Source organism: Crocuta crocuta, unplaced genomic scaffold (genome assembly GCF_008692635.1).
Source record: "Crocuta crocuta isolate KB4526 unplaced genomic scaffold, BGI_CrCroc_1.0 scaffold282, whole genome shotgun sequence".
Lineage (NCBI taxonomy): Eukaryota > Metazoa > Chordata > Mammalia > Carnivora > Hyaenidae > Crocuta > Crocuta crocuta.
The window spans coordinates 4006831-4031028 of record NW_027529174.1 but is presented as its reverse complement, the minus strand read 5'-3'; the positions used below and the strand labels follow the sequence as shown (position 1 = coordinate 4031028).

At 39.2% G+C, this 24198-nt stretch overlaps 1 protein-coding gene across 1 annotated transcript in view; it reads right to left on the bottom strand.

Moving 5' to 3' along the window:
* The window catches only part of CHIC2 (cysteine rich hydrophobic domain 2), a 63919-nt gene extending 42210 nt beyond the window's left edge, over window positions 1-21709 (bottom strand). Inside the window, exon 1 of the mRNA XM_077757775.1 lies at window positions 21501-21709. Coding sequence (XP_077613901.1) covers window positions 21501-21619 — 119 coding nt within the window. The 5' untranslated portion in view covers window positions 21620-21709. The remainder of the gene's footprint in view (window positions 1-21500) is intronic.
* Window positions 21710-24198: the final 2489 nt, after the last annotated feature.

Sequence of the window (24198 nt, the reverse complement as noted above, 5' to 3'; positions counted from 1 at the left end):
AGGAACGAACCCCAACTGTGCTTTCTCTTTTAAACTCTTTTAAACAAGCCATTTAATATTCAAAGCCAGCACTCAGGATTACCAGGTGAATGAGCCATGATAATCAAGCACCCCTTCTTCATGACCATTTGGCATATGGTTCTCGGCTACAGGGGAATTCAAAGGTTTGGCATCAAGACCTCTTTGCGCTCTTAAATCCTTGAGGACCTCAAAAGCTTAAGTTTATGTGGTTTAAATTTACAGGATTTTGGATTGGGCATTAAAACTGAGACATCTAAAACATTTTTAAAACTTATTCATAAAAGAACCTAGTATATGCTAACAAATATAACATTTTAATGAAAAACAACTTTTACAAAACAAAAAAAAATTTAGAGAGAAAAGCATTGATTTACATTTTTATATCTCGTTAATATCTGACAATGGAAGACAGGTGGATTCTCACATTTCTTTGTGCATTCAAACTGTTGTGACGCTCTTTTGGTTGATATTTATAAAGAAACTTGGGTCTCACCAGATATGTATTTGGAAATTGGCATATATCATTCTTTGATTACATACCAAAAGCTCAACACATGGTAGTTTCTTAACGGTTTTTTTGCAAGAAGGAAACTGGAACCATATCAATAAACTTTGAATACTTTGTTAAATTAAATTCCATTAGTATATTTTGCATTTGAAGGCTTTACCTTTACCTGATTTTATAACTTCATGCATTTATCCCTTGGAAATGGAAATATTACTAAGTTGAGTCATACAGATATTTTAAATGTTGACATACTTTATTGCACGATATTCAGAATCATCACTTTCATTAATAAAACAACTGATCTCATCAGAAAGGTCTTTTAAGTATTGGGAAGCTGTCAAGTTCACGGTGACAGATACAAGTTTTCCAAAATTCTAATTTTCATACTGAAAGCTAGAATTTAATTACTGACAACAAATGCTATCGGTTGTCTTCCTTGAAGTGACAGTCCTGCTTTATTTAAAAAATATATTTTTAATGTTTATTTTTAGAGAGGGGGAAACAGAGCATGGGTGAGGGAAGGGCAGAGAGAGTGGGAGGGAGACAGAATCTAAAGCAGAATCGAGGCTGTGAGCTGTCAGCACAGCACCCGACACAGGACCCAAACTCATAAACAGCAAGATCATGACCTGAGTCGAAGTCAGACACTTAACCAACCACCCAGGAGCCCCCAGTCTTGCTTTATTTTTAAAAAAAATAATAAAAGAGAGGCACCTGTGTAGCTAAGTCAGCTGAACATCTGACTCTTGATTTCGGCTCAGGTCATGCTCTCACAGTTTGTGGCTTTGAGCCCCATGTTGGGCTCTGCGCTGACAATGTGAGGCCTACTTGGGATTCTCTCTCCCCCTCCCTCTCCCCCCTTGCCCCACTCACTTTCTCTCAAGATAAACAAAAAAATAATAGTAATAGGCTACAAGTTAACTAACCAGCACTACGTAAACAAAAGAAAAAAATGATTCATTTAAATATCTGCGCTACCATCTATACCTTAAAAACAAAAAGCCTATCATTTTAATTGTTGTTCTTCTAGCTTTGAACGTTACTGGTAGAGATAAGCAATGGTTGTTAATTTTAACAGGTGTCCTGGGAACACACATCCAATGAAAGCAGGAGAAAGGAATATGTAAGGAAAAGTGGAGAGGGGAAGTAAAGGGAAAGAGGGAGAGATGAAATAAAAAAGAAAGTAAGCATTAAAAAAGTGCTACAAGCAACTGTCTCATTTACCATTCAATACTTATTGTCAGTCCACTAGATGGAATTAAAGAAAATGTAGACGTGCTCTATCTACATCTATTCCTATTACCTAAAAGACCTTTTCCTCAATTATGGTTAAAACACTCATGGCTTCAGAATTGATAAAATATTTAATTTTTTTCCAAAGAATGGCAAATATAACAAGATAATATATATTAAACTTAGCCTACTTTAAAAGTTTACTATTACAAGTTTACAAGTCTACTAGTACTTGGAGAAAAGATAATTCACTCAAATCACAACCATCAAAAACCTTCTATGTAATACTTCAAGAAAAGAAGGCCCTACAATAGAAGACTTATAGAGCTTTTTAAATTTTTTTAAAAAGAAAGCATGTATAAGACTGATTTTTACTTTTATGTAATTTGAGGTAATTTTGAAAGTTCATGTAATCAACTCAGTAAAGCTTTGGGGAGATAGCAACTTTACACCTAAATCTATTTAGTCTGTTTATTTAAGAAATCTCTACACCCAACATGGGGCTTGAACTCATGGCCTTGAGATCAAGAGTTGCACGCTCTTCCAACTAAGCCAGCCAAGTGACTCCAACATGTAAATCTAAATGGAACCCTCAAATAGGCTTGTTTTACTCTTATCCCTTCTTCCATTTCACTGTCACCTCATTCATAGAATTCTATAGCCATAATTCAGAGTGTAAGCACTCTAATGTGTTACCCTACACCACATCTTCATCCAATTCAGAATCTCCCTTTCCTGATAGACTGCTTCCCTTTCAAACTCCTTTTAATATTTAACTCTGGTACCCCTCATCTATTAATCTACTACCTGGATATCTTCTTATATCTTCTCTTAAAAAAATTTTTTGTTATTCTTTAGTGTAATGAAGTATCTTGTTGGGATGACGCTCTTTCCTAGAAATTCTCAATTATAGCTCATTTCCTCGAAATCCACCTTTCAGACTCCATTTTCCATGTTCCAATAATAGTTGACTACATTCCCTCTTGTACAGTCCTTATTCATATCTTATTATGTACAGTCCTTATCATATTCATATCATACTCACTATCATAAATAATGAGTTGTTTATAGGGATGTATGGTCTCTTCATTATACCCCAAATGTCTGGCCCAGTGCCTGATAGTCAGTAAATATATGATGAATAAATTAATTATTTTCCAAAACAAGTATCTACATTCCACTAACTCATTGCAAATTTCCAAATCATTGTTCTCTCTTCCTCTGATGCCCATGATTTCTGTTTCTACCACATTGTTCTAAGTCTGAGCCATCATTTTCAGTCTTACAGGTCACTCCCTTTGTTAGAGGTCCACAAAACTACCCTCAGGTTTGATGATGCACTAGGATGACTCACATGACTCAGTATATAGCTCTACTCATAGCAAAAGATAAAAAGCAAAATCAGCACAGAGAAAAGGCACATAGGGCAAAGTCCAGAGGAAACTAGCAACAAGCTTGCAAGAGTCTCTTTTCAGTGAAGACACAAGGATGCATTTAACTCCTCCAGCAACAAATACAATATTGTCTACCAGGAAAGTAGAGGTTCAGTGCCCAAGGCTTTTATCAGGAACTGATAAAATGTACCCTCTGCTTAGCATATACCAAAATTCCAGACTCCCAGAAGGAAAGCAGGTGTTCAGCATAAACCACACTGTTTATTCAAATAGTTTAGGCTCAGTGAGCCATTCCTATCAATTTGGGGAGTACTGGGAACTTTCCAAAAGTTCAAGTTCTGACACACCAGCCGAGAGCCAACAGTATAAGCAAGTATTTCTAAGGACAGCAGTCTCAAGCCTACTATGTTAACTCTTTTCTGTATACCTTCCTCCTAAGGACACACATCCTACTCTCTAAGGATGAAGACTATGGTCTTTACCCCAATCACATTTACCTATGTCTTCAGTATCTTCACCCTCTATCTCAACGCAGGTAAGCTTCCCAAAAGCTAACCAACTGCTCCTTGTTGCATCTCCTCCAGTCTCCGCTGTACTCTGCTGTATTTTTCCCTCTCTTTTGGCTCCTTACACATAGCCTACAAACGTAAGTCTACCCACCCTGAGAATCTGAACCCCTATTTTCTTCTCCCTCAATGAATGATGGCATACACCTCTTTTCCTTCCTCATCCAATGTCTTGAAAGAGTCCTTATATTCACTCTATCTAACCTTTCATTCAATATTCAAACTACTACAATCCAGACTTTAATCTACATTTCTTTACTGATGAGATCACTCAACAGGGTAGTTGAAAACAATTCTTTCAGTAAATCCTCCTTCACACAGCATGCTTTCTCCCAGCAAAGAGCTTGAGTATTACAGTGGGAAATGTCTTATTTTTTAACTTTATTTATTTATTTTGAGTGAGCATGAGTGGGGGAGGGGAAGAAGGGGTGAGAGAATCACAAGCACTGTGAGATGATGACCTGAGCCAAAGTCAAGAGCCAATGCTTAACCAACTGAGCCACCTAGGCACCCCTAGAGTAGGAAATGTCTTATTTGGCACAGGCTACAGCAAATAACTCCTGAGCAAGGTCTTTGATTTCTGCTTTGATTTTTGTCTGTCTGTCTGTTTGTTTAATTCTAGGCCAACCAAAGCAATACTGTCAGATAAAGTTTTAAGAAAATCATCTTATTTTATTAAGTGAACAAGAAAGGCCGCACTTCGTGTTTGTTAATGTAACTGCGAAGTATCATCTTAAATGGTTTTGATGTGACATAGATTACTTACTCTTGATGTTACCTTAGTCCCAGTTTTAGGGGGTTTTAAGTTTGCCAGTAAGTGCGGTCTGTTAGCAATGAAAATGAGTTATGTGTTTCAACTTCACTTGACCACATTATGCTTCTCCAACTTTAAAGTCTTTAAATATGGTAAAATACAATTTCCTTTATTCTAAATCAAAGCACAATTGGCTCCGGACAGGACTGAAAAGGCCAAATTTTGTCTTATACAATGCCAATGTGATATGCTTGAAAGAAGAGCAAAGGGTAGGAAGCTGAACTCCCTTCAAGCCTAATAACCTAACATTGTATTGGTCCAAAAAAGCTGCAAGTAACACTTAATAATTTCAAAAGATATGATTCAGGGTGGGTGGCATGTTAATTCAGTTATCTTAAAAACTAATATAGGAATACAACTAAGAAGTATTTGGCAAGAGGTGTTAAGATGGAAAATATCAGGCACTGTTAATGGAACTTTACATTATTAAAACCAGGGTGCCTGGCTGGCTCCTGTAGAGTATGCAACTCTTGATCGTGGAGTTATGAGTTCGGGCCCAACGCTGGGTGTAGAGATTACTTAAAAATAAAATATTTTAAAAAGTAAATAGGGGTGCCTGGGTGGCTCAGTCGGTTAAGCATCCGACTTGGCTATGTCAGGCTCTGTGCTGACAGCTCAGAGCCTGGAGCTTGCTTAGATTCCATGTGTGTGTGTTATCTCTCTCTCTCGCTCTGGCTCTCGCTCTCTCTGCCCCTCCCCCACTCACACTGTGTCTCTCTCTCTCTCTCAAAAATAAAGTAAAAAAGTAATTAATTATTACAACCATTCCAGGAATCTATTTGGCATTACAAACATTTAGACCATTGTCCCAGTAATTTCTTTTTCAGGATTCTAGCCTAAAAAATAATCTGAGGGGCGCCTGGGTAGCTCAGTCAGTTGAGCATCTGACTCATGATTTTGGCTCAGGTCATGATTCCAGGGTCGTGGGATCCAGCCCCATACCAGGTCCATGATGCACGTGGAGCCTGCTCGGGATCATTCTCTCTCTCCCCCTGCACTTTTCTCCGCTCATATGCTCACTTGCTTTCTCTCTATATATAAAATTTAAAAATAAATATTTTAAAAAGAAAAAAATAATCTGAAATGTGGATAAAATATAGACATAAACAAGTTCCCTGAAACTTTATTCACAATAGAGAAAAATAAACATAATAATGTGATGGGAATGTTAAGTAAATTTTAGTATCTCAATATAACAGAATATTAGACAACTATTAAAAATGAAGTTTGCAAACAACATAGGAAATACATATACAATACTATTAAGTAAAAAAAATACAGAACTGCACATACACTATGATTTTAACTGTAAAGGGAAAATACTTACAAAATAACAGAAACTTTGAGTACAATTTCATAGTATATAAGAGTCAAAAACACATTCATATCTTTTGACCCAGTAATTCTCCTTCTAGAAATGTATCAGAAGAAAATAATTACAATTGGCACAAATATGTTAATGAATAATCAAGTCTTCTGCAGTGTCATTTTGGTAAGAGAGTATTAAACATTTTATTTGTTGTTTCTTAAAATAAGATCTAATTTTCAGATGTAGTTGTTAAATAAATACTTTAAAAAGATTTCATAATATACAATACCATTATGATTTTTTTTCTATATGAAGCTATTTGGTATTAACCAGGTAATTTATCATTAAGTAAACAGGGAGTTTGGGTTCACTAATCAACAGTTTTTCTGAATGCATTTTAACCTTTTCTATAGTTCAAGCCCATATAATATCCAGTCTTGGGGCACCTGACTGCCTCAGAGAATGCAACTCTTGATCTCAGGGTTGTTAGAGCCCCATATTGGATGTAAAGATTACATAAAATCTTAAAATATATATATCTGGGGCACCTAGGTGGCTCAGTCAATTAAGCATCCAACTCTTGATCTCAGCTGAGGTCTTGATCTCAGGGTCTTGAGTTTAAGCCCCATGATGGGCTCTGCTCTCGGCATGGATCCCACTTCAAAAAAAAAAAAATTCAGTCTCTTTTACCTCCATTTTTAATTCTTCCATGTTCTTTATATCTCTTCATATTAATGTCTCTTATAATTCACTAATGCATTCTTATTTTGAGTTGAATTATGTTTTGATCTCATTATGTTCTGAATTTTGTCTTTTAAATACAGAACTGCAAGAATCTGACAGCTTCAACTTGTTTTGTTTTGTGTTTATTTTCCTTGCTTCTCAGTTGCAGTGCTATTTTTAACAGCGAAAGTTCTAAAATAATAGAAATGTCAACAATTACATTAATTATAATACAGGCGTCTGAAAAGACACTGTGTAACTCAAAACCAAGTATACTAAAGAGAGGCCTGTTACTCTGAGTGCCTGACTAGGAATTCCCTATGCTCTGGTGAATTAGACCACAAATGGGCATTTGATTTTAGAACAGCTAATCCCTGGGCTAGCTAGCAGCATATGGGATGGCAAGGCCCAACAAACCATCCAACTTAGACAACATTAACTAACTCAATCTGATCCTCTTTCTTGAGGTATCTACACAGGAGACAATAGTTGGTAACATGAAACTTTGACTGAAGCCAAGATACAGTAAAGCCACGAATAAGCGGAAGTAAGGACTATGCTGAAGCCGACAAGTAAGCAGATACAATGAGACAGAAGGGAAAAGCACTCCACCAGTCCACACTGCAACAGCATAAGCTCAGACTGAAAGCAGGTAAGTCCTGTGGTAGACCATCAGACCAGGGGGCAAAGGACACATGCTACTGAGAAAAATAACAGAGTAACTTCGTAGCCAGGCTGCACTATATCCAAAAATGTTAATATTCCAGTCTCCTTGAAGCCTGGCTGCACAGTGACAAAAGCCTCCTGTCTTCCTTAGTGTCCATGCATTCTTACAATAAATTTCCACTGCTTAAGGTCCTCTGAGTGATTCTGTTCTCTGAAATCTAATAGAGCCTTATATTTCATACTTTAAGAACCCACAGTGACACTGGCAAATTTTCCTAACATTAAATGAAAAATGTAGGATACAAAATACTTTTATGTATGGTCTCAATTTTTTTAATAAAAATTTTTACATATACACAGAGAAAAATTTAAAAACATAATCCATCAAAATATTAATAGTGGTTAATCATAGGCAATTACCTTATGGGTACTATTTCATTTTCGATATTTTCAGGTTTTCTAAAATTTCTATAATAACATATATTGCTATTTTAAACAAGAGATTCCTAGAAAGAAAAATTTAATAAGGACTAGAAGCAAATACACCAAAATATTAAGTGACCTTGGTCTCTTGGTGATTATAGACAGTTTGTTTTCTGCTTCACTGAGAAGTATTACTTTCCAATTTTTACATAATCTTTGTTTCTCATTATAATTAGAAAAGGATTTTAAAAAAAAAAAAACAGAGAAAGGATTAAATCTAAAGAAAATATAAATGACTAAAAAGATTTTTTTAAAATTTTACTTTTAAGTAATCTCTATACCCAATGTGGGACTCAAACTCACAACCCCAAGATTAAGTGTCACATTAAAGAATTAAAAAGAAAAAAATAACTTCTAATTCACAACAGTAGAATCTCAGAATCTGAGAGCTAGAAAAGCCTGGTTATCATTTAGTCCAAACACTTCATTTTATAGATGAGGAAATTAATGTCTAAGAAGTAACTTAGGACTCATGGCTAATTAATATGTAGGAGATCTAGTCGAGAGCCCTTACTGGCCTGACCCCAAGTCTGGGGCAATTTCTAATAAAGGAAATTGCCTCTAACAACTTTCTCTGTAAGTATAAAAAATGTTTATCTCCATGAACTAGAAACTTCTAGATTGGGAAGATATTTGAGAGTTGGAGGGGGAAAAAGCTCTTTTTCCAAACAGAAAATATAAAATTAAAACTAGTACAAAATAAATGTTAACATTCTCATATGGATCTAGAAAAATAAAATGTTTTTCAGCTTTTCACGTTTATACCTAAAAATCGCAAAACAAATAGATTTATAAATGTTTGTGTTGATGAATAATATAGAGAATACATAAGTTTGTTGCCTTGGTTCAATAAAGTAAAAGAAGCAATTAAATAAACAGACTCTGGAGCCAGCCAGACTGCCTGGAATGAAATCCTGATCCTGCTATTTACTAGATGTGTCACTTTGAGCAAGTTTAGTTACCTTTTCTTAGCTTTAGTTTCCCCATTCATACACCAGGGACAATAATAGTGCCTAACTCATTAAATAGTTCATATAATAAAGCACCAACAGTGCGTGGCATAAACCCTATATGTTGTACCTGCTTTTATTATAAAACAACATAAATGTCTGGTGTTTTTATTATGGTCATCATTCTTCTAATAAAGGGGGCAATATCATTTAATGGCCACTATGGATAACCTGATAAACTAGAGCATGCCCAAATATCAATGACTTCACAAATACCTTCTTCAAACAGCTCAGCAAATAGAATAGCCAATGATCAAACTGGCTGTTATCTGTGAAAGATTTTCCAACTTTTTGTCAACCTCTTCAAGGTCAGAGAGGGATATAAAGGAAAACAGGCTACCCAGGGAGGTGCTAGGTTTAAGAAAGACAGGCTATATGAAAGAGTTACAAACTCTACCAGCTAATATGGGCAAGCATCGGACCAGGAGTCCAGGCAGGTGAGACAAAGGCTGGAAAGCACAAAGAAATTACTGTGGTGAAGATGGAAGAGCAATACAGTGGAAAGACGTAATGCCCAAGTTCTAATCCTGGTTCAGATATCAACTAGGTATATTGTTTTAGGAAAGCAAATCTCCCTTCTGGCTTTGTTTGCTTCAGGTAAGACAACTGGCCTCTCAGGGTCATACATGGCCTGAAGGTCAAATGGTGTCCCAAAGTTTTTAAGAAAAAAAAAATTAGCAAGGCTTTCTAAATTCACATTTTATAGGTGGGACAGCTGCTGTAAAATAGGAAGAAAGCTTTAAAACTTTATTCTCGTCAAAAAAATTTTTGAGTTTTTCTCCTTGAAAGAGAAGCCTGTCAAGTGTGCACTCTTTATCAAGCATGGCTCATCTCAACTTTCTGAAAAGGCAATTATGAAAAAACAACAAAGGGGAAGTAGATGAGTTTTCATTTAAATGGAGGGTGAGGTCATTAAGAAGATAACTGTGAAAGATCTGAAGGTGAATGAGCTAGCCTTCTGGTTATCTAGGAGGGGAATATTCCAGAAAGTGGAACCAGCCAGTGCAAAAGCCCTAAGCCAGGATGCACTTGGAATCATCAGGAGAACAGAAAGGAGGCTAGTGTGACTAGAATGGGGTAAACAAATCAAACAATAGTAGAAAAGAAGTCCGAAAAGTAACAACGGGTCAGATCACACAGGGTCGTATAGGCCACTAAAAAGGACTTAAACTCTGAGGATCAGGAGCTTTGGAGAGGCTTAATACAGAAAAGAGACAGGATCTGATTTAGGTTTTAAAAGGATGGTGGGGCACTTGGGTGGCTTAGGCAGTTAAGCACCTACCTTCGACTCAGGTCATGACCTCACAGTTCATGAGTTTCAGCCCCACATCGGGCTCTCTGCTGTCAGCACAGAGCCCACTTTGGATCTTCTGTCCCCCCACCCCCTGCTCCTCCCTCGTTCACGCTGTCTCTTTCTCAAAAATAATAAAGTAAACATTAAAAAAAAAAATCTGTAGCATAATGCTCCATATTTTAAAAAAAGAAATAGCATATTTTTAAAAAAAGAAATAAATAAAAAGTCAAAGGATCACTATGGCAGATGTACTAAGACGACCATAAAGGTTGAGAGGTAAAGGAAGGAGAGAGAAAAAAAAAATAAGCATACAGCAGATGAGAGATGATGAAAACTCACACCAGTAGTGGAGATTATTAAAAAAAAAAAAAAAGGTCCAAATTGGAATATATTTTGAAGACAGAGCCAATGGATGATTTCTTAACAGCCTGGATGCAAGGAAAGAGAAAGAGGGACTTCAAGGATGTATCAAAGATGTTTTTAATCTAAACAAACAGGATGCCAGATCTGCCATCGACTGAGAATAAAAAGACTGCAGTTGAAATTAATGTGGGGAAAAGATTATGAAATCAGTTTTGGATATTCTGGATCTTGAGACACTCAACCTGTACAAATCTAGACTCATAGAATTTTATTTTCCTAATGATATGACAAGATCTATGAATGTATGAACTAGAACTTAAGAACTGAACACCTGGGGAGCTATGAGGATGGCAAGTGAAGACAACACTTATTTCCTACTGTTGAACTCTGAGCTCAATGGAATCAGCTTTTTAGCTATTTTGGAAGATGGAGTCATACTATAGAAGAAATTAGCAGAGTTTAATGCATAAAAGACACACTTTAAATTCATCTGGCTGCCTTGATACACATTGGAATACCAATGTGGCTCAAGGAGGAAGGGACAGAACTGAAAGTGCACTGTGTTTATTTACCCAGAAGATATGGAACTTCTCGAGGTGAAAGACATATATGAATCTCAGAACACATCTAAAAATTTTAACTGTGTGGCCAAATTCTGAATATTTGGGTTCAGCCCAATGTGGGGCTCGAACTCATGAACTGTGAGATCATGACCTCAGCTGAAATCAAGAGTCAGATGCTTAACCAACTGAGCCACCCAGGTGCCCCTGTGAAAATACAATCTTACTAATAAACTAGTGAAATCAAAGACTTAATTATTTAAGTCATTTATTAATTCACTCATCACTATATAGTTCCATAATATTCTAGCATTAGAATTTTACTAATTTTCAATTATTAAGATTATATTTTCAAGTATTTAAAGATGTTTACATATGTTGTTAAACAATGGTGGGTATGTAATGTATATAGATTAAACTTAATAGCGTTAACTTCTGATGATATAGGAATTCAATTAATCTAACTCAACTATATAATTTATACATGTTAGAATATTCTTCACACTTACATAAATCATACGAGCAATACAATAATTATAAATTATGAGGGCACCTGAGTGGCTCAGTCTGTTAAGCGTCTGGTTCTTGATTTCCGCTCAGGTCATGATCTCATGGTTAGTGAGACTAAGCCCCTAGTAGGGCTCTGTGCTGACAGCAGAGTCTGCTTAGGTTCTCTCTCTCCCTGTCTCTCTGCCCTTCCCCCATTCTTGCACAAGCATGGGCACTTGTGTGCACACACTCTCTCAAAATAAACACTTTTTTAAAAAATGATAAATTATGTTCATTTAAGAATATATGGTTGAACTGGATTACAGTATAAACTACCAAAAATATCAATTTCAAGTGACATTTACAATTGAATAGTTTAGAAAGAGCAGAAAAAGAAGGTTAGGACACAGGATTCCTTTACTAGAACCAAGGACTCCACTGTAACTACAACACAAATTCAAAGAGAATTAAAAAAGGAGCTCTTGCAGGAAGCATATGCATACACAAACACATACACACACACATACAAACACACTAAAAACCAACAACAAGGTAGGTTACCCCAAAGTCCAAGCAACTCTAACCCAAATAAGCTTAGGTTTACTTGCATGGTAGGACCCTACATAAATGATAGGAGAAGAGCTTAAGGAGAAAACAAGTCATCTGCCCAGGCGTTTGTGAGAAAATTTCAACCATCGTGTGTTCAACTGAGTTTTAAGTGTCAAGACTTTAAAAGCACAGCCTTTTCTTCCAATCTAATAAAAACAGATCATTGTCAAACACCACACGTCTTGTAGTTGAAGGGTTAGACTTTACAAAGTTCCTCACTTCAAAATCTCAGATCTTGTGGGAAAGCCCCTCTCCACTTCCGGCACAGGCTGTTCTCCTGGCAGGCTGGCTGCTCTGTGGTAGCAGAACAGGAAATGCAGGTATGTCATCAAGACAGTCTCGCCTACAGTAAGGGAAGCCACGGTTCTCTGACCTCACTTTTTACAAAGCAAAACAAAAAACACAACGCAAAATAAAAAATGAGACGGGCATGGGGAATGAGATAGCAAAAGCAGCTACTGCTATTTTTCCATATCTCATTGGAAATTTGATGACCTATAGACAGAACCATAACACCTCCTTTATCAAAAGACCATCGCCAGTATCATGTCTCATCTACACAAAAGCCTCCTAACTACTGTCTCCAGTTTGGGTCTAATCCCTCTCCAATCGTCTCCTGCCTCTACTGAAGCTCACCGACCTCCTTTCCAGGCACTGTCCCCTTAAACTCCCTACATTCAGCGCAGTACACAGTAGCATCCAGCTCCTCGGGCCAGCCACACTTACTTTACTGTTCTCCACACGTGGGATGCTCTTCACAGAACTCTCTCACCCTTCCTAAATGTTACTCCGCAGAGAACTCCTCCCTAGCCACGTTATTTTTATTCACAGCACTCTACCAGGCACCTTCACAGCAATGTGCTCAGACACAATTTGTCTCTTAACTATTAGCTCTAGGAGAACAGAGCAACTATGTGTTTTATTCATAACTATGTAGCTAGAGTCTCGCATAATACCTTAACATAAAATTTAATAAATGTTTGTTAAATTACTTATCAGGAAACTTCAATAAGACAGTTGAAAATTGGGGCGCCTGGGTGGCTCAGTCAGTTGAGCATCCAACTTTGGCTCAAGTCATGATCAGTCCATGGATTCAAGTTCTGTGTTGGGCTCTGTGCTGGCAGCCCAGAGCCTGGAACCAGCTTCAGATTCTGTATTTCCCTCTCTCTCTGGCCCTCTCTGGCTCAAGCTCTGACTCTCTCTCTCAATAATAAACAAACATTAAAAAAAAAAAAAAAAAGACAGCTGAAAATGAAGGATTAAGCAAAAAAATCCCTAAGTAAATAAATATCTTAGAACTCAAGTATTAAAAGTCCAGCATCTAAATCCAGCACTCAGAATCAACTTCTCTTACTTTACTCATAGTTCTAATAACATTGGTTGTCTCATTCCCAACCTACAGTTCATCCATCAGTTAAAGAAGGTAAATAGAAAAGCCCACACATGTGAAATTTAAAATAAAGTGCCATTTAGAGAAGATCCTTAGGACTCCTGGGTGGCTCAGTAGGTTAAGTGTCCGACTTTGGTTTAGGTCATGATCTCACAGTTCATGAGGTCAAACCCAGTGTCAGGCTCTGTGCTACAGCTCAGAGCCTGGAGCCTGCTTCGGATTCTATGTCTACCTCTCTCTCCCCACTCACTGTTTCTCTCTCTCTCTCAAAAATAAACATTAAAAAAAATTTTTTTTAGGGGTGCCTGGGTGGCTCAGTTGGTTAAGCATCTGACTTCAGCTCAGGTCATGATCTCGCAGTTCGTGGGTTTGAGCTCCGCATTGGGCTCTGTGCTGACAGCTCAGAGCCTGGAGCCTGTTTCAGATTCTGTATCTCCCTCTCTCTCTGACCCTCCCCTGCTCACGCTGTCTCTCTCTCTCTCTCTCTCTCTCTCTCAGAAATAAATAAAACATTTAAAAAAAATTTTTAATAAAAATTTAAAAAAAATTTTTTTAAAAAGGGAAGAACTTCCAACCCCAAAATACCTCAAGAACCTCTAAGAATATGACTGGGTACCAACCTGATAATATCTACTTTTGATTAAATGTTTTCTCAACACAATGAGATAATTCTGACTTATACTCAGGATCTTGTTTTATTTTTTTTTTTTAACTTTTATGTATTTCTGAGAGAGAAAGAGAGAAACAGAGCATGAGCAGGGGAGAGGCAGAGAGAGAGGGAGACACAGAATCAGAAGCAGGCTCCAGACTCTGAGATGTCAGCACAGGCCCCAACATGGGGCTCAAACTCATGAGCCTTGGAGCCGTGAGATCATGACTTGAGCCAAAGTCGGCCACTTAACCAACTGAGCCACCCAGGCACCACAGGATCTTGTTTTAAAGCAGGAAAGCATACGTTACCTTTTAGATAGATTTCTAGGAAAACGGTAAAGATTAGCCAAAAAATATGTACAAAGGGATAAGTATCAAAATATGTAATAAGTAATAATTTGCTATATTTCTACCATGGATCCATGACCTTAGATAAATTATTTCTGACTCTCACACCTAATCTCTGAGGTAGACACTATCCCTTTTGCAGACAAGGAAATTAAAGTTCAGAAAGGTTAATGGTTACAATTAAGTTACAGTTAGGAAGTATCTGAGAATTAAAACTAATCTGGTGAACACCAAAAACCATACTTTCCACATACCATCAATTGCTTTTAAATGTGTCTGATATGAGAATTACCTAAGCTCTTATTAACAATAAAAATTCCTAGGGACATCTGGGTGGATCAGTTGGTTAAGTGCCCAAATCTTGATTTCTGCTCAGGTCATGATCTCATGGTTTGTGGGATTGAGCCCCAAATCAGGTTCCATGCTGACAGCACAGAGCCTACTTGGGATGGATTCTCTCCCTTCTCTCTGCCCCTCCCCAGTTTGTGTGCACTCTCTCAAAATAAATAAATAAACCTTAAAAAGAAACAGAAAATCCTAGACTCTTTCCTTAAAGATTCCGACTGGTGATATCAGAGCTGCAAACCCAAAATGTATATTTTTTTTAAAGCTCTTGGGTGCCCGGGTGGCTCAGTCGGTTTAGCATCCAACTCTTGGTTTCGGCTCAAGTCATGATCTCAGTTTGTGAGTTCAAATCCTGCATCAGGCTCTGCACTGACAGCCTGCACAGAGCCTGCTTGGGATTCTCTCTCCTTCTCTCTGCCCCCTGCCAATAAATAAACCTTAAAAAATAAATAAAATACTCTTAATGATTCTGATCAGGCAAGTTTAAGAAATCCTGCACTGGGGAGGGGTGGCACCTGGGTGGCTCAGTCAGTTAGGCATGGGACTTTGGCTCAAGTCATGATCTTGTGGTTTGTGAGTTGGAGCCTGCTTTGGATTCTGTGTTTTCCTCACTCTCTGCCCCTCCCCCACTTGAGCTCGCTCACGCTCTCTCTCTCTCTCAAAAGTAAATAAACATTAAAAATTAAAAACTAAAAAAAAAAAAGAAATCTGCATTGGGACTAAGCTAGACTATATGAATAGTGAAAGTCTGGTTTAAGATTTGATTTTACAAATGGATTCTGAAACAAATTATGAAAAGTCACAAAAACAATCTTACACATAAGATACTAAAGTAAGGATACTTAAAAGTATTTGTTGCTACATGTTATATTTAAAGCCTAATTTTATTGAGAATAAAATCTTAAGTACTTAACTTTACAGATTAGAAACTTAACCAGATATAGATACAATAGAGAGTAAAAGACCCTGGACCTTTAACCTATTCCTAATAAGAAATATAAACTCAGGATGCCTGGGTGGCTCTTTCGGTTGAGTGCCCCACTCTTGATTTCCATTCAGGTCATGATCCCAGGGTTGTGTAATGGAGCTTCGTATTAGGTTCCATGCTGAGCACAGAGCCTGCTTAAGATTCTCTCTCCCTCTGCCCGTCTTCCCCACTCTCATGCTCATGCTCTCTTTAATTAATTAATTAATTAAATACTCAAGTTGGAGTTTAGGAGTAGCTCTCAAAGTAAAAATACTACCCTTTAGAGAAATATATAACTTATTTTTCACCATTCAGTCCCTGTATTCCACTCAGCTAGTCACAAAATTTTAAGCACTAGTCAATTTCACATCTGTAAATAGGCAGAAATCCAACACTGAGCTGAAATTTACACTGAAACACCATGTAAATTTCAAATCCAAATATAGTAAAATTGTGAAACTTCAGTTTACTAACCATATTCCTTATTCCTTCAAGAAAGTTTACTCACTGAGAAGTTTTAGTAGTTGGTCCAATTAAAGTGTTTAAAGTTCTTTTTCTCTGTGATAGTTACCAAAGATAGGTTTGATGCTATATTCTAAATCAAATTAATTTCCTTTGAAATAACGAATAAGGAAAAAATCTCTGGGGAAAAAATATCTTACCTTAATTTTACAATTTCTTTATAATTATGAAATTTTGTTTTAAAAAAAAGGGAAGCCACTTATTCGAATGTGACTATATAAAAGCCCCATTGTAAGACACTGCCTTCATCAGGAGGTTCAGGAACGAGACTCTGACAAGACCCAAAGATGTATGCAATTATCTCATTTATTTAGCAAGCATTTGAGGACCTAAAAAATTCCAGATGCTAGATTAAATAGTGGAAAAATAAAGAACTGCCCTCAAAGAACTTTACAGCCTGATGGAGAAATATCAATAATGTTTTTAAAAACAGCTCAGAACAAAAGTTTAATTTTTAAATATGGAATACGCCTTACGTATCATGCTGGGTGGGAGAGAGAAGGTGAAAGTTATGAAGTTAAAAAAATTGTTTAATTGAAGTGATTCTGTGATTTGGGCAATTCACGTTCACATCTGCTGTTGCTAACTATAGCATCTGGTAGCAGTCTCAGGATACTGATACATTTCAAGATAGGCCAATTTGTATTGCCTCTACCATTTGAAAGGTCAAGGTGATCTTGTGATGTCTCCTATGCAAAGCTCTTACCGCACCCCAAAGTAGTATCCAGGTTTTTTCCTTTCAAGCCACATTTCTAAATCTTTCAGTTTTCCACAGCATACCTGAGATGAAGACAAGAGAGTAAGTTCCACAGCCATGGGTAAAAAACTGGTACTGAAAGATGAGGAATTATTTGTGGAGGTGGTAGGAAGATTATACCTCAGAAGAGAGTAAATAAAGATACAATAACTTAGTGAAATTAAAAGAGAGTAACATTATTAGAAACAAACCTGAGCAAAATAACTTGGCTCTATGACAGGGCTTAAGAAGTTTATACATATGCCCTAGGAGAGCCCCACACGGGACTCCGATATAGGAGGGCATGAAGTGAGACAGCAGCAAATGTCAGATAGATCAGATAGAAAATACTGGTCTAGAAACTAGTTTTAAATTCGAAGTTTTAGATTAACATCCTTGAACACTGTCATCATTGTGAAAAATCAAAGTCTTCAAAAATGATCACTATATTTTGACAAATCTACTGAAGAGTAAAAAACTTTGTAATTTAAAAATATTAACCAATCTGGCCTATCCCACCTAATGAGTTAATCACTTTTCCCCTCATCTTCATTACATAATGAGAAAAATCTCTCTCCCTCATTCTCTCTCTCTCTCTCTCACACACACACACACACACACACACACACAGGAAATCTACTTTTAATTGAAGTGTGAACTCGTCTTTTAAATTACATGCATGTAAATGTTAAGCAATAATAGGAACTTATTTCCCTCTTCCTTCAAATACCACTTTTCTTCAAAATATGCTTCCGTATAAGATTTCTCCCTGTTGGAGCTGCCACTCTGTTCCATACTGCTACATGCAAATCTAGCAATGCAGAGAATTATTAAACTTATCCAGAAGAATGTCAAAAAAAGAACACTGATCATGATGGAAGTATAAAGTATAACTCTGATTTGCAATCAATATAAAAATATTTGTATTAAAAAACACATTAAATCAGACTCTGTTGGGGTGCCTGGGTGGCTCAGTCAGTTAAGCATCCGGCTTCAGCTCAGGTCATGATCTCACAGTTCATGGGTTTGAGCCCCGTGCTGGGCTCTGTGCTGAAAGCTCAGAGCCTGGAACCTGTTTCAGATTGTGTGTCTCCCTCTCTCTCTGACCCTCCCCTGCTCATGCTCTCTCTCTCTCTCAGAAATAAGTAAGACAATAAAAAAAAAAATTTTTTTAAAGCAGACTTTGTTTAGACAAATTACTGTTTTACATCCTTATATCCCCCAAATCTGATTATGCCCCCAAGATAACCACGACCTGCCTATATAGGAGAAAATGGAAAGTATCTTACTTTTTCACATCACTATGACATGCCAGATCGTGTCATATGAGAATACAGTGATTTCTAAAATAAAATAAGAGTAATACTGTAAAATGATTATTACAGTAGGGAGGAAAAAAGACTAGAAGTATTCAAGTATAAAGCTCTACTCAAAAGTGAAATCTATGAAAAACATGTATGTAATCCAGATTGATGTGGATTACAGATCATTCGCTTGGCACTATCATTTACTTCCAAACTGGTAAGAGAAGACTGCTCTGAAGAGCTCCTTAGTTTAAAACAAAAGATTGGCTGGGAGCAGCAGCAGTTTTACTACAACTGTTTTAATGGCTCTTCCCATTTATATTTAAAGGTAAAAACAGAACATGCTCAACAGTTAGAGTAACCCATAAGAACCAATTTCCAGGGCGCCACGGTGGCTCAGTCACTTAAGCAAAGCTAGTGGGTTCAAGCCCTGCATGCAGCTCTGACAGCCTGAAGCCCGCTTTGGATTCTATGTCTCCATCTTTCTTTGCCCTTCCCAGCTCATGCTCTCTCTCTTGCTCTCACTCAAAAATAAATAAAAATTTTAAAAAAAGATTTTTTTTTTAAAGAACCAATTTCAAAACCCTTATAGGCACTAACTGGGCTACCCGCTGGCATAGCATGCCTGTGAGCTGTGTATGACAGAGTCATGTAAAAAGTTCTCTATTACTATTACTATACTTACCTATGTCACCACAAAACATGTTTAGGTTTTCAATGAAGATCTTTACTAATTTTCCTCCAAACACTTCACACAGTAATTTAACCTCATATAAAGTGTTTAGGAATGGAAAAATAGGACTAAAGTCAACCACTGTTAGGTTTGAAAACAGCAGTTCGGATTTCTTAAATTTTCTCAAAGTGGAACACTTTTAAGTGTAGAGGATAACTAACGAAGGTTAATATTTATTGAGCACCCTATCACACAAAGTGATGACTTCCTGGCACATACGGTCTCATTTAATCCTCAATAACCTTAAAAATCAAGGCCTATAAAGATCCCCACCATAACTAAAGAGGAATAAATAATTTATCCAAGTGGCAGAGGGCAGATTTGAACCCAGAGCCTAGAACCAAGCTAATGGGGAAAAGAGGGAAAGTGACCGAGAGAGATGGCAGAAATATGAACTCCCGGCGTACTAAGTAAGGCATACTGCGTACTGGTGGCATGTAGCTCCTCCTCCCATTCTGGAGGTTTTCAACCCTGCCTGCACATTAGAATCACCTGTGGGACTTTCCAAACCAACATCCAGGCAGGGGCCTCACTCAGGTACCAGGCCTTCAACTGGCCTGACCTTGGGGAAAATGCAGCTTTTCTTGCTGTTGTTCTTGTTTAATTTCTGCAGGTAATTCTAATAGGCAGTAGGGCTGAAAAACCACTAATAATTATTTCCCACCCCATTAACCTAAGTAGCCAACTACAATCAAACTTAATAATCACCTATTTAGTTCTGAGCACTTTAGCTATTATATTTTCTATTTACCCAACAGAGTGCTTAGTTTTTCTTTTCCTTAAACAGAGGAAACATTGCAACTCTAGCAGCACCTTTGTAAATAGCAAAATTTTGCCTGCCTTTCTTTAACAAGAGGAATTTAGGGGGGAAGGCAGGGAGACAGCATGAAAGAGTTTGGGGAAAAAAAATCCCTTCTTTACGCACACATGTACTCCTTAGGTTTAAAACAATGTAAGAAGGTCCTAAGTGTCAAACTAAAAAATTAAATGGCGGGCTAGGAGACTAAAAAAAAAGTTCTGTAATGCATGTTAAAGACAGATTTAATATCCATGAAACTTCTTAATTCTGCGGGCGATGACAGTTAAAATACTAAGTAGCTGTTATCGTGGTGATAAATTCCATTGTCTTCCATGGCACTGTGACAATGATTATGCAGTCTTTTCACCCTAGTAAGTCACCTCAATATAAACTAACAGGTGCTAAGGAAATCAAAGCATTACATAAGCACCCCCAAACAGCAATATGGCTGGTCACATCACGTCGTGAGAAATAACACGGATTCTGCCAAAAACCTTCTAGCAGAAGTCGTATTAACCTTTTCACTAAAAGTTATTCACTGCACATCCCACTCACCCCACACCACAAATAAAACGAACACCTTTCCAGGCACCCTCAGACTTGCCGGCCCTTTTATTTCACTAGAAGGTGCAGTGTGGAAGTAAGTACCTGACAAGAACAGAAGTTTGATCTAGGATTCGAACAAGAGATCTCGAACGAGGCACATAAATACTTCACGAGCTGTACAAAACTCTGGACTTCTCTGACAAACATTACAAAACTTCCTGCTTCCGGACAGCTCATTATTTGGTTCAAGTCTTCACATTCCTGTATTAGTCACGACCTTTTTCACAAAGCTCTCCTTCCTTATTGTTTGAATAAGACCGGACTTTTAAACGTTGCAAATCAGACTTACGGGAAGGAACCCTTATCAAATGCAGAAGCCATCCCCGAGTTCAAGCCCAAAGGAGACTTTGATTACGGAGAGTGTTCAGTGACCTGAGCACAGTGTGTCCAGCACGTAGATTTTCTTTTTAGAAACTGCTTGTAAACACGCATCGTTCTGCGGATCTCAAAGACAGGTTCACCTGTACATGTTTATCACAGACAATTACAGGAACCTGCGCGACTTCCGCAGAAATGGACCCTGCGAGAAACCGGGAAGACCCGAGTATGTGTGAACGGCACAGACACAACAGTGGACCGCTCACTACCAATTGTCACTGGGGTCTCACATGGCCCAGATCTGGCCTCTGAGCCATATGTCACTAGGCTCAAAGGCACAGACGAGGAGACAGAACCACAGGGTAACTGGATGAGAAAACAAGGGGGAGGAACCTCATAAATATGCGTACTTCCACCCCGAAGCAGAAGAGGTGGCCCAAAGGGCAGACTCTAAAGAAAAACCTTCGCTCCTGGGATCCGTCACATCGCCCAGGCCTGCAGGGCCTACTAAAGGGGGCGTGGGGGGCGGGGGGAGGAAGGGCAGTGTCTGTCCCCACTCCCGAGATCGAAACAAATGAAATTAAAGCAAGTTCTCACTTCCTGGTCGCCTACTCGTCCCGAAGGCCCGACACAGGACGGACACCGGGGAAAGAGGGCTCCCGAGGAGTAAGCACCCCCCCCTCCCCCAACCCCAGCCCTGCACCTTCTCGTCCTCGCCCTCCCCTACTCCGGGCCTTACACGGTGACGTGACCGGAGCCGCGGACCACCACTGGGTCCGGCGAGTACTTGAGCAGCTGCTCCTCCAGGGCCCGCTCCTCGTCCTCCTCCTCCTCGTAGATCTCGTCGAAATCCGCCATCCTGAGCCTCCGAGGCCCCCAGCCCAGAGGGGCCTGACTCCAGGGGCCGGGGCCGGGAAACGCGCTGGCGAGGCGGCGGAGGCTGAGGGGAGTCGCNCCAGCACCAGCACCGCCGCCGCCGCCGCCGCCGCCGCAGCAGCAGCAGCAACTCAGGCAACCACAGCAACAGCCAGAGCCACCCGCAGCGGGAGCAGCCGGCTACGGCATCGCGAGACTTCCCGGGAGTGCGGACGGGCGCGTGGGGGCGTGGGCGCGCGNCTCCCACCCGCCAACGACGCTTCGGGAGCGCGCCCCCACCGGCGCGGTCCCGCCCTCCAGCAAGTGGGTCTCGGTCCTCCGAACGGTGGCTCTGAGGGCCGTAGGGGTTGATCCCGGTTCGAGAAATGGAGCTGGGAGTGTCCAGTGGAGCACTTAATCACCCAAAGTAACCTCTAACCAGAACTACTAAAAACAAAAACCCTGGTTGGAATACAAAATTTATAGTGCGTATTTGCCAGTTTATCTGATAACTGAATCTCGCTTTTTGTCAGTGTTCTTAGTCTTGATGAAAGCCAGAGTCTGTACTTTCCCAATTTGAGGAGCCCAACAGAAACACTGCAAATATTTTTGTCCACTTTGATAAAAGAATTTTCAAAACATGTCCAAACTGTAACATCATGCCCCATCATTCCCTTAAATATAGTCCAATATGTGAGGCCAACGATGCTATTTCTTTTTCCTTACAAGAGAACTCATTGTAGTCATGACATGAAGCAAAACTGCCACATTCTCTGCATTCCAGGTTAAAAGATGCAGTGTCCTGCCCCAAATCCCTCATCAACCATAACTTGTTTTCTTCTCTTAGGGAATCCCTTTCCCTTCCTTACAGCCCCTTCTAGAACGGGAAGGGTAGAAAAGGAAAGAGAGGGGAAGAAGAGACCCTAGACCACTAGTAAAGGCCTAAGGGTCACTTGGGGCACTTAGTTTCATAGTCAAGAACCTGTCTGACCATACAAAAAGTTCAGGGGCAAGACTGGGCTTCTGAGAGAGTCCTGGATAATGAGTATATACCGTTAAGACAGGAGAGAACAGTCATACTAGACCCAGTGCTGGTGTCAGACTGTTCTCCAAGTACAGTGTTCACATTCAGACATTTCTCTTTAGATAGGTCATTTTTGAACTTGAGAAAAATGCAGAGGGCAATAAGGACAGCAAGAAATACCAAACATTTTCTTATTGGAAATGGTTGAAGGAAATGAGAATAGTTAGCCAAGACACATAAAGGAAAAACATAGTAGCTGTATCAGACTTGCTGTATATCTCCCCAGAAGACATTTATTCATTTATTCATTCAGCAAATATTTACTGAGCTCTATGTGTCAGGCACTGTGTGTGTGTGTGTATGTGTGTGTGTGTGTTTGAATGAGATACAGTCCCTGCCTTCTAGTAGCTTATTTATCACTAACGTAAGCAATTATAATTGTGTCTAGTGCTCCCAGAGGAGTATACAGAGTTTACTAATGAAGCACACAGAAGGCAGCTTAGTTTGGTGGTTAGCAATGGGCTCTGAAGCGTGGCTGTCTGCCTTTGAATCTCAGCTCTGTCACTTACTACGTGACCCTGAACAGGTCACTTAACCTCTCTGCTCCTCATGTGTCAAATGAGGACGATAGTACCCACCCCCCACTGGCCTCCTCCACAGATGCGAGAAATGCTTAGAAGAACGTCTGGCACGCAGCAAATAAGGGATGTCTAAGGCCCATCCTACTAATCAGCTCTATGACGATCAGCACAATTGTTTGCATTATGTGATGCTTTGCTATTTATAAAGCACATACATACACTTAATATTCCCCCAAGAATCCTTATGAGGTAACCAAGGAGGATGCAATTTGGTCCTTCATTTCGGAGCTGCTGTGTGACTTTCTCATGGCCAAATGGCTATTTAATAGTCAAATCCAGGGCTTCAGCTTTAACGCACTGGGTAGGCCAAGTGCCTGAACTTCCGCCTTGGCAGGAACCAAGAGGCCAGTGGCTGCCCTTGGTTGAAGGAGCTGCCGCAAATGGGAGAGAAAAGGGCACAGGAGGAAGGAAGGTCAGCATGTTCTAAGCGTGGCCCATGCCCAGCGTGCTGTGACTGAGAATTCACCTTTCTGTGGTAACAGTGGCCGAGATAAGGGGCTGGGGCCCCAAGGGATCTAAATCATCACGTAGCTGAAAACTTCCCAAGGGCAGAGGAAGTCACCCACAGCTCCTGACATCTCAGCCCCAGCTCCTGCTTCAGAAAAGGAGCTCGATAAATGTTCTCCGAACTGAGACATAGAGCTACTAGTGCTAGTTCCAGAACATCACGAGTTAACTAGTCTTCTGAGGACTGTGTGAGTGTCACCCTTTATCTTAACACTGGTTCTGTGTGGGAGAAATGTTCTTATTCTAAGATCTATTCAACAGAGAGATCTTTGTATCTCCCGCTGCCTCGGTGTAAGGCTGTTTTATTTTTGCTCTTCCTAGTTTGCGCTTCTTTTTCCTGCTCTGAAAAACCTGTCAGAGCTAGCAAAAGGGTGTGGGACCTGGGAACGAGGTGGAGAGGAAGAGAGATG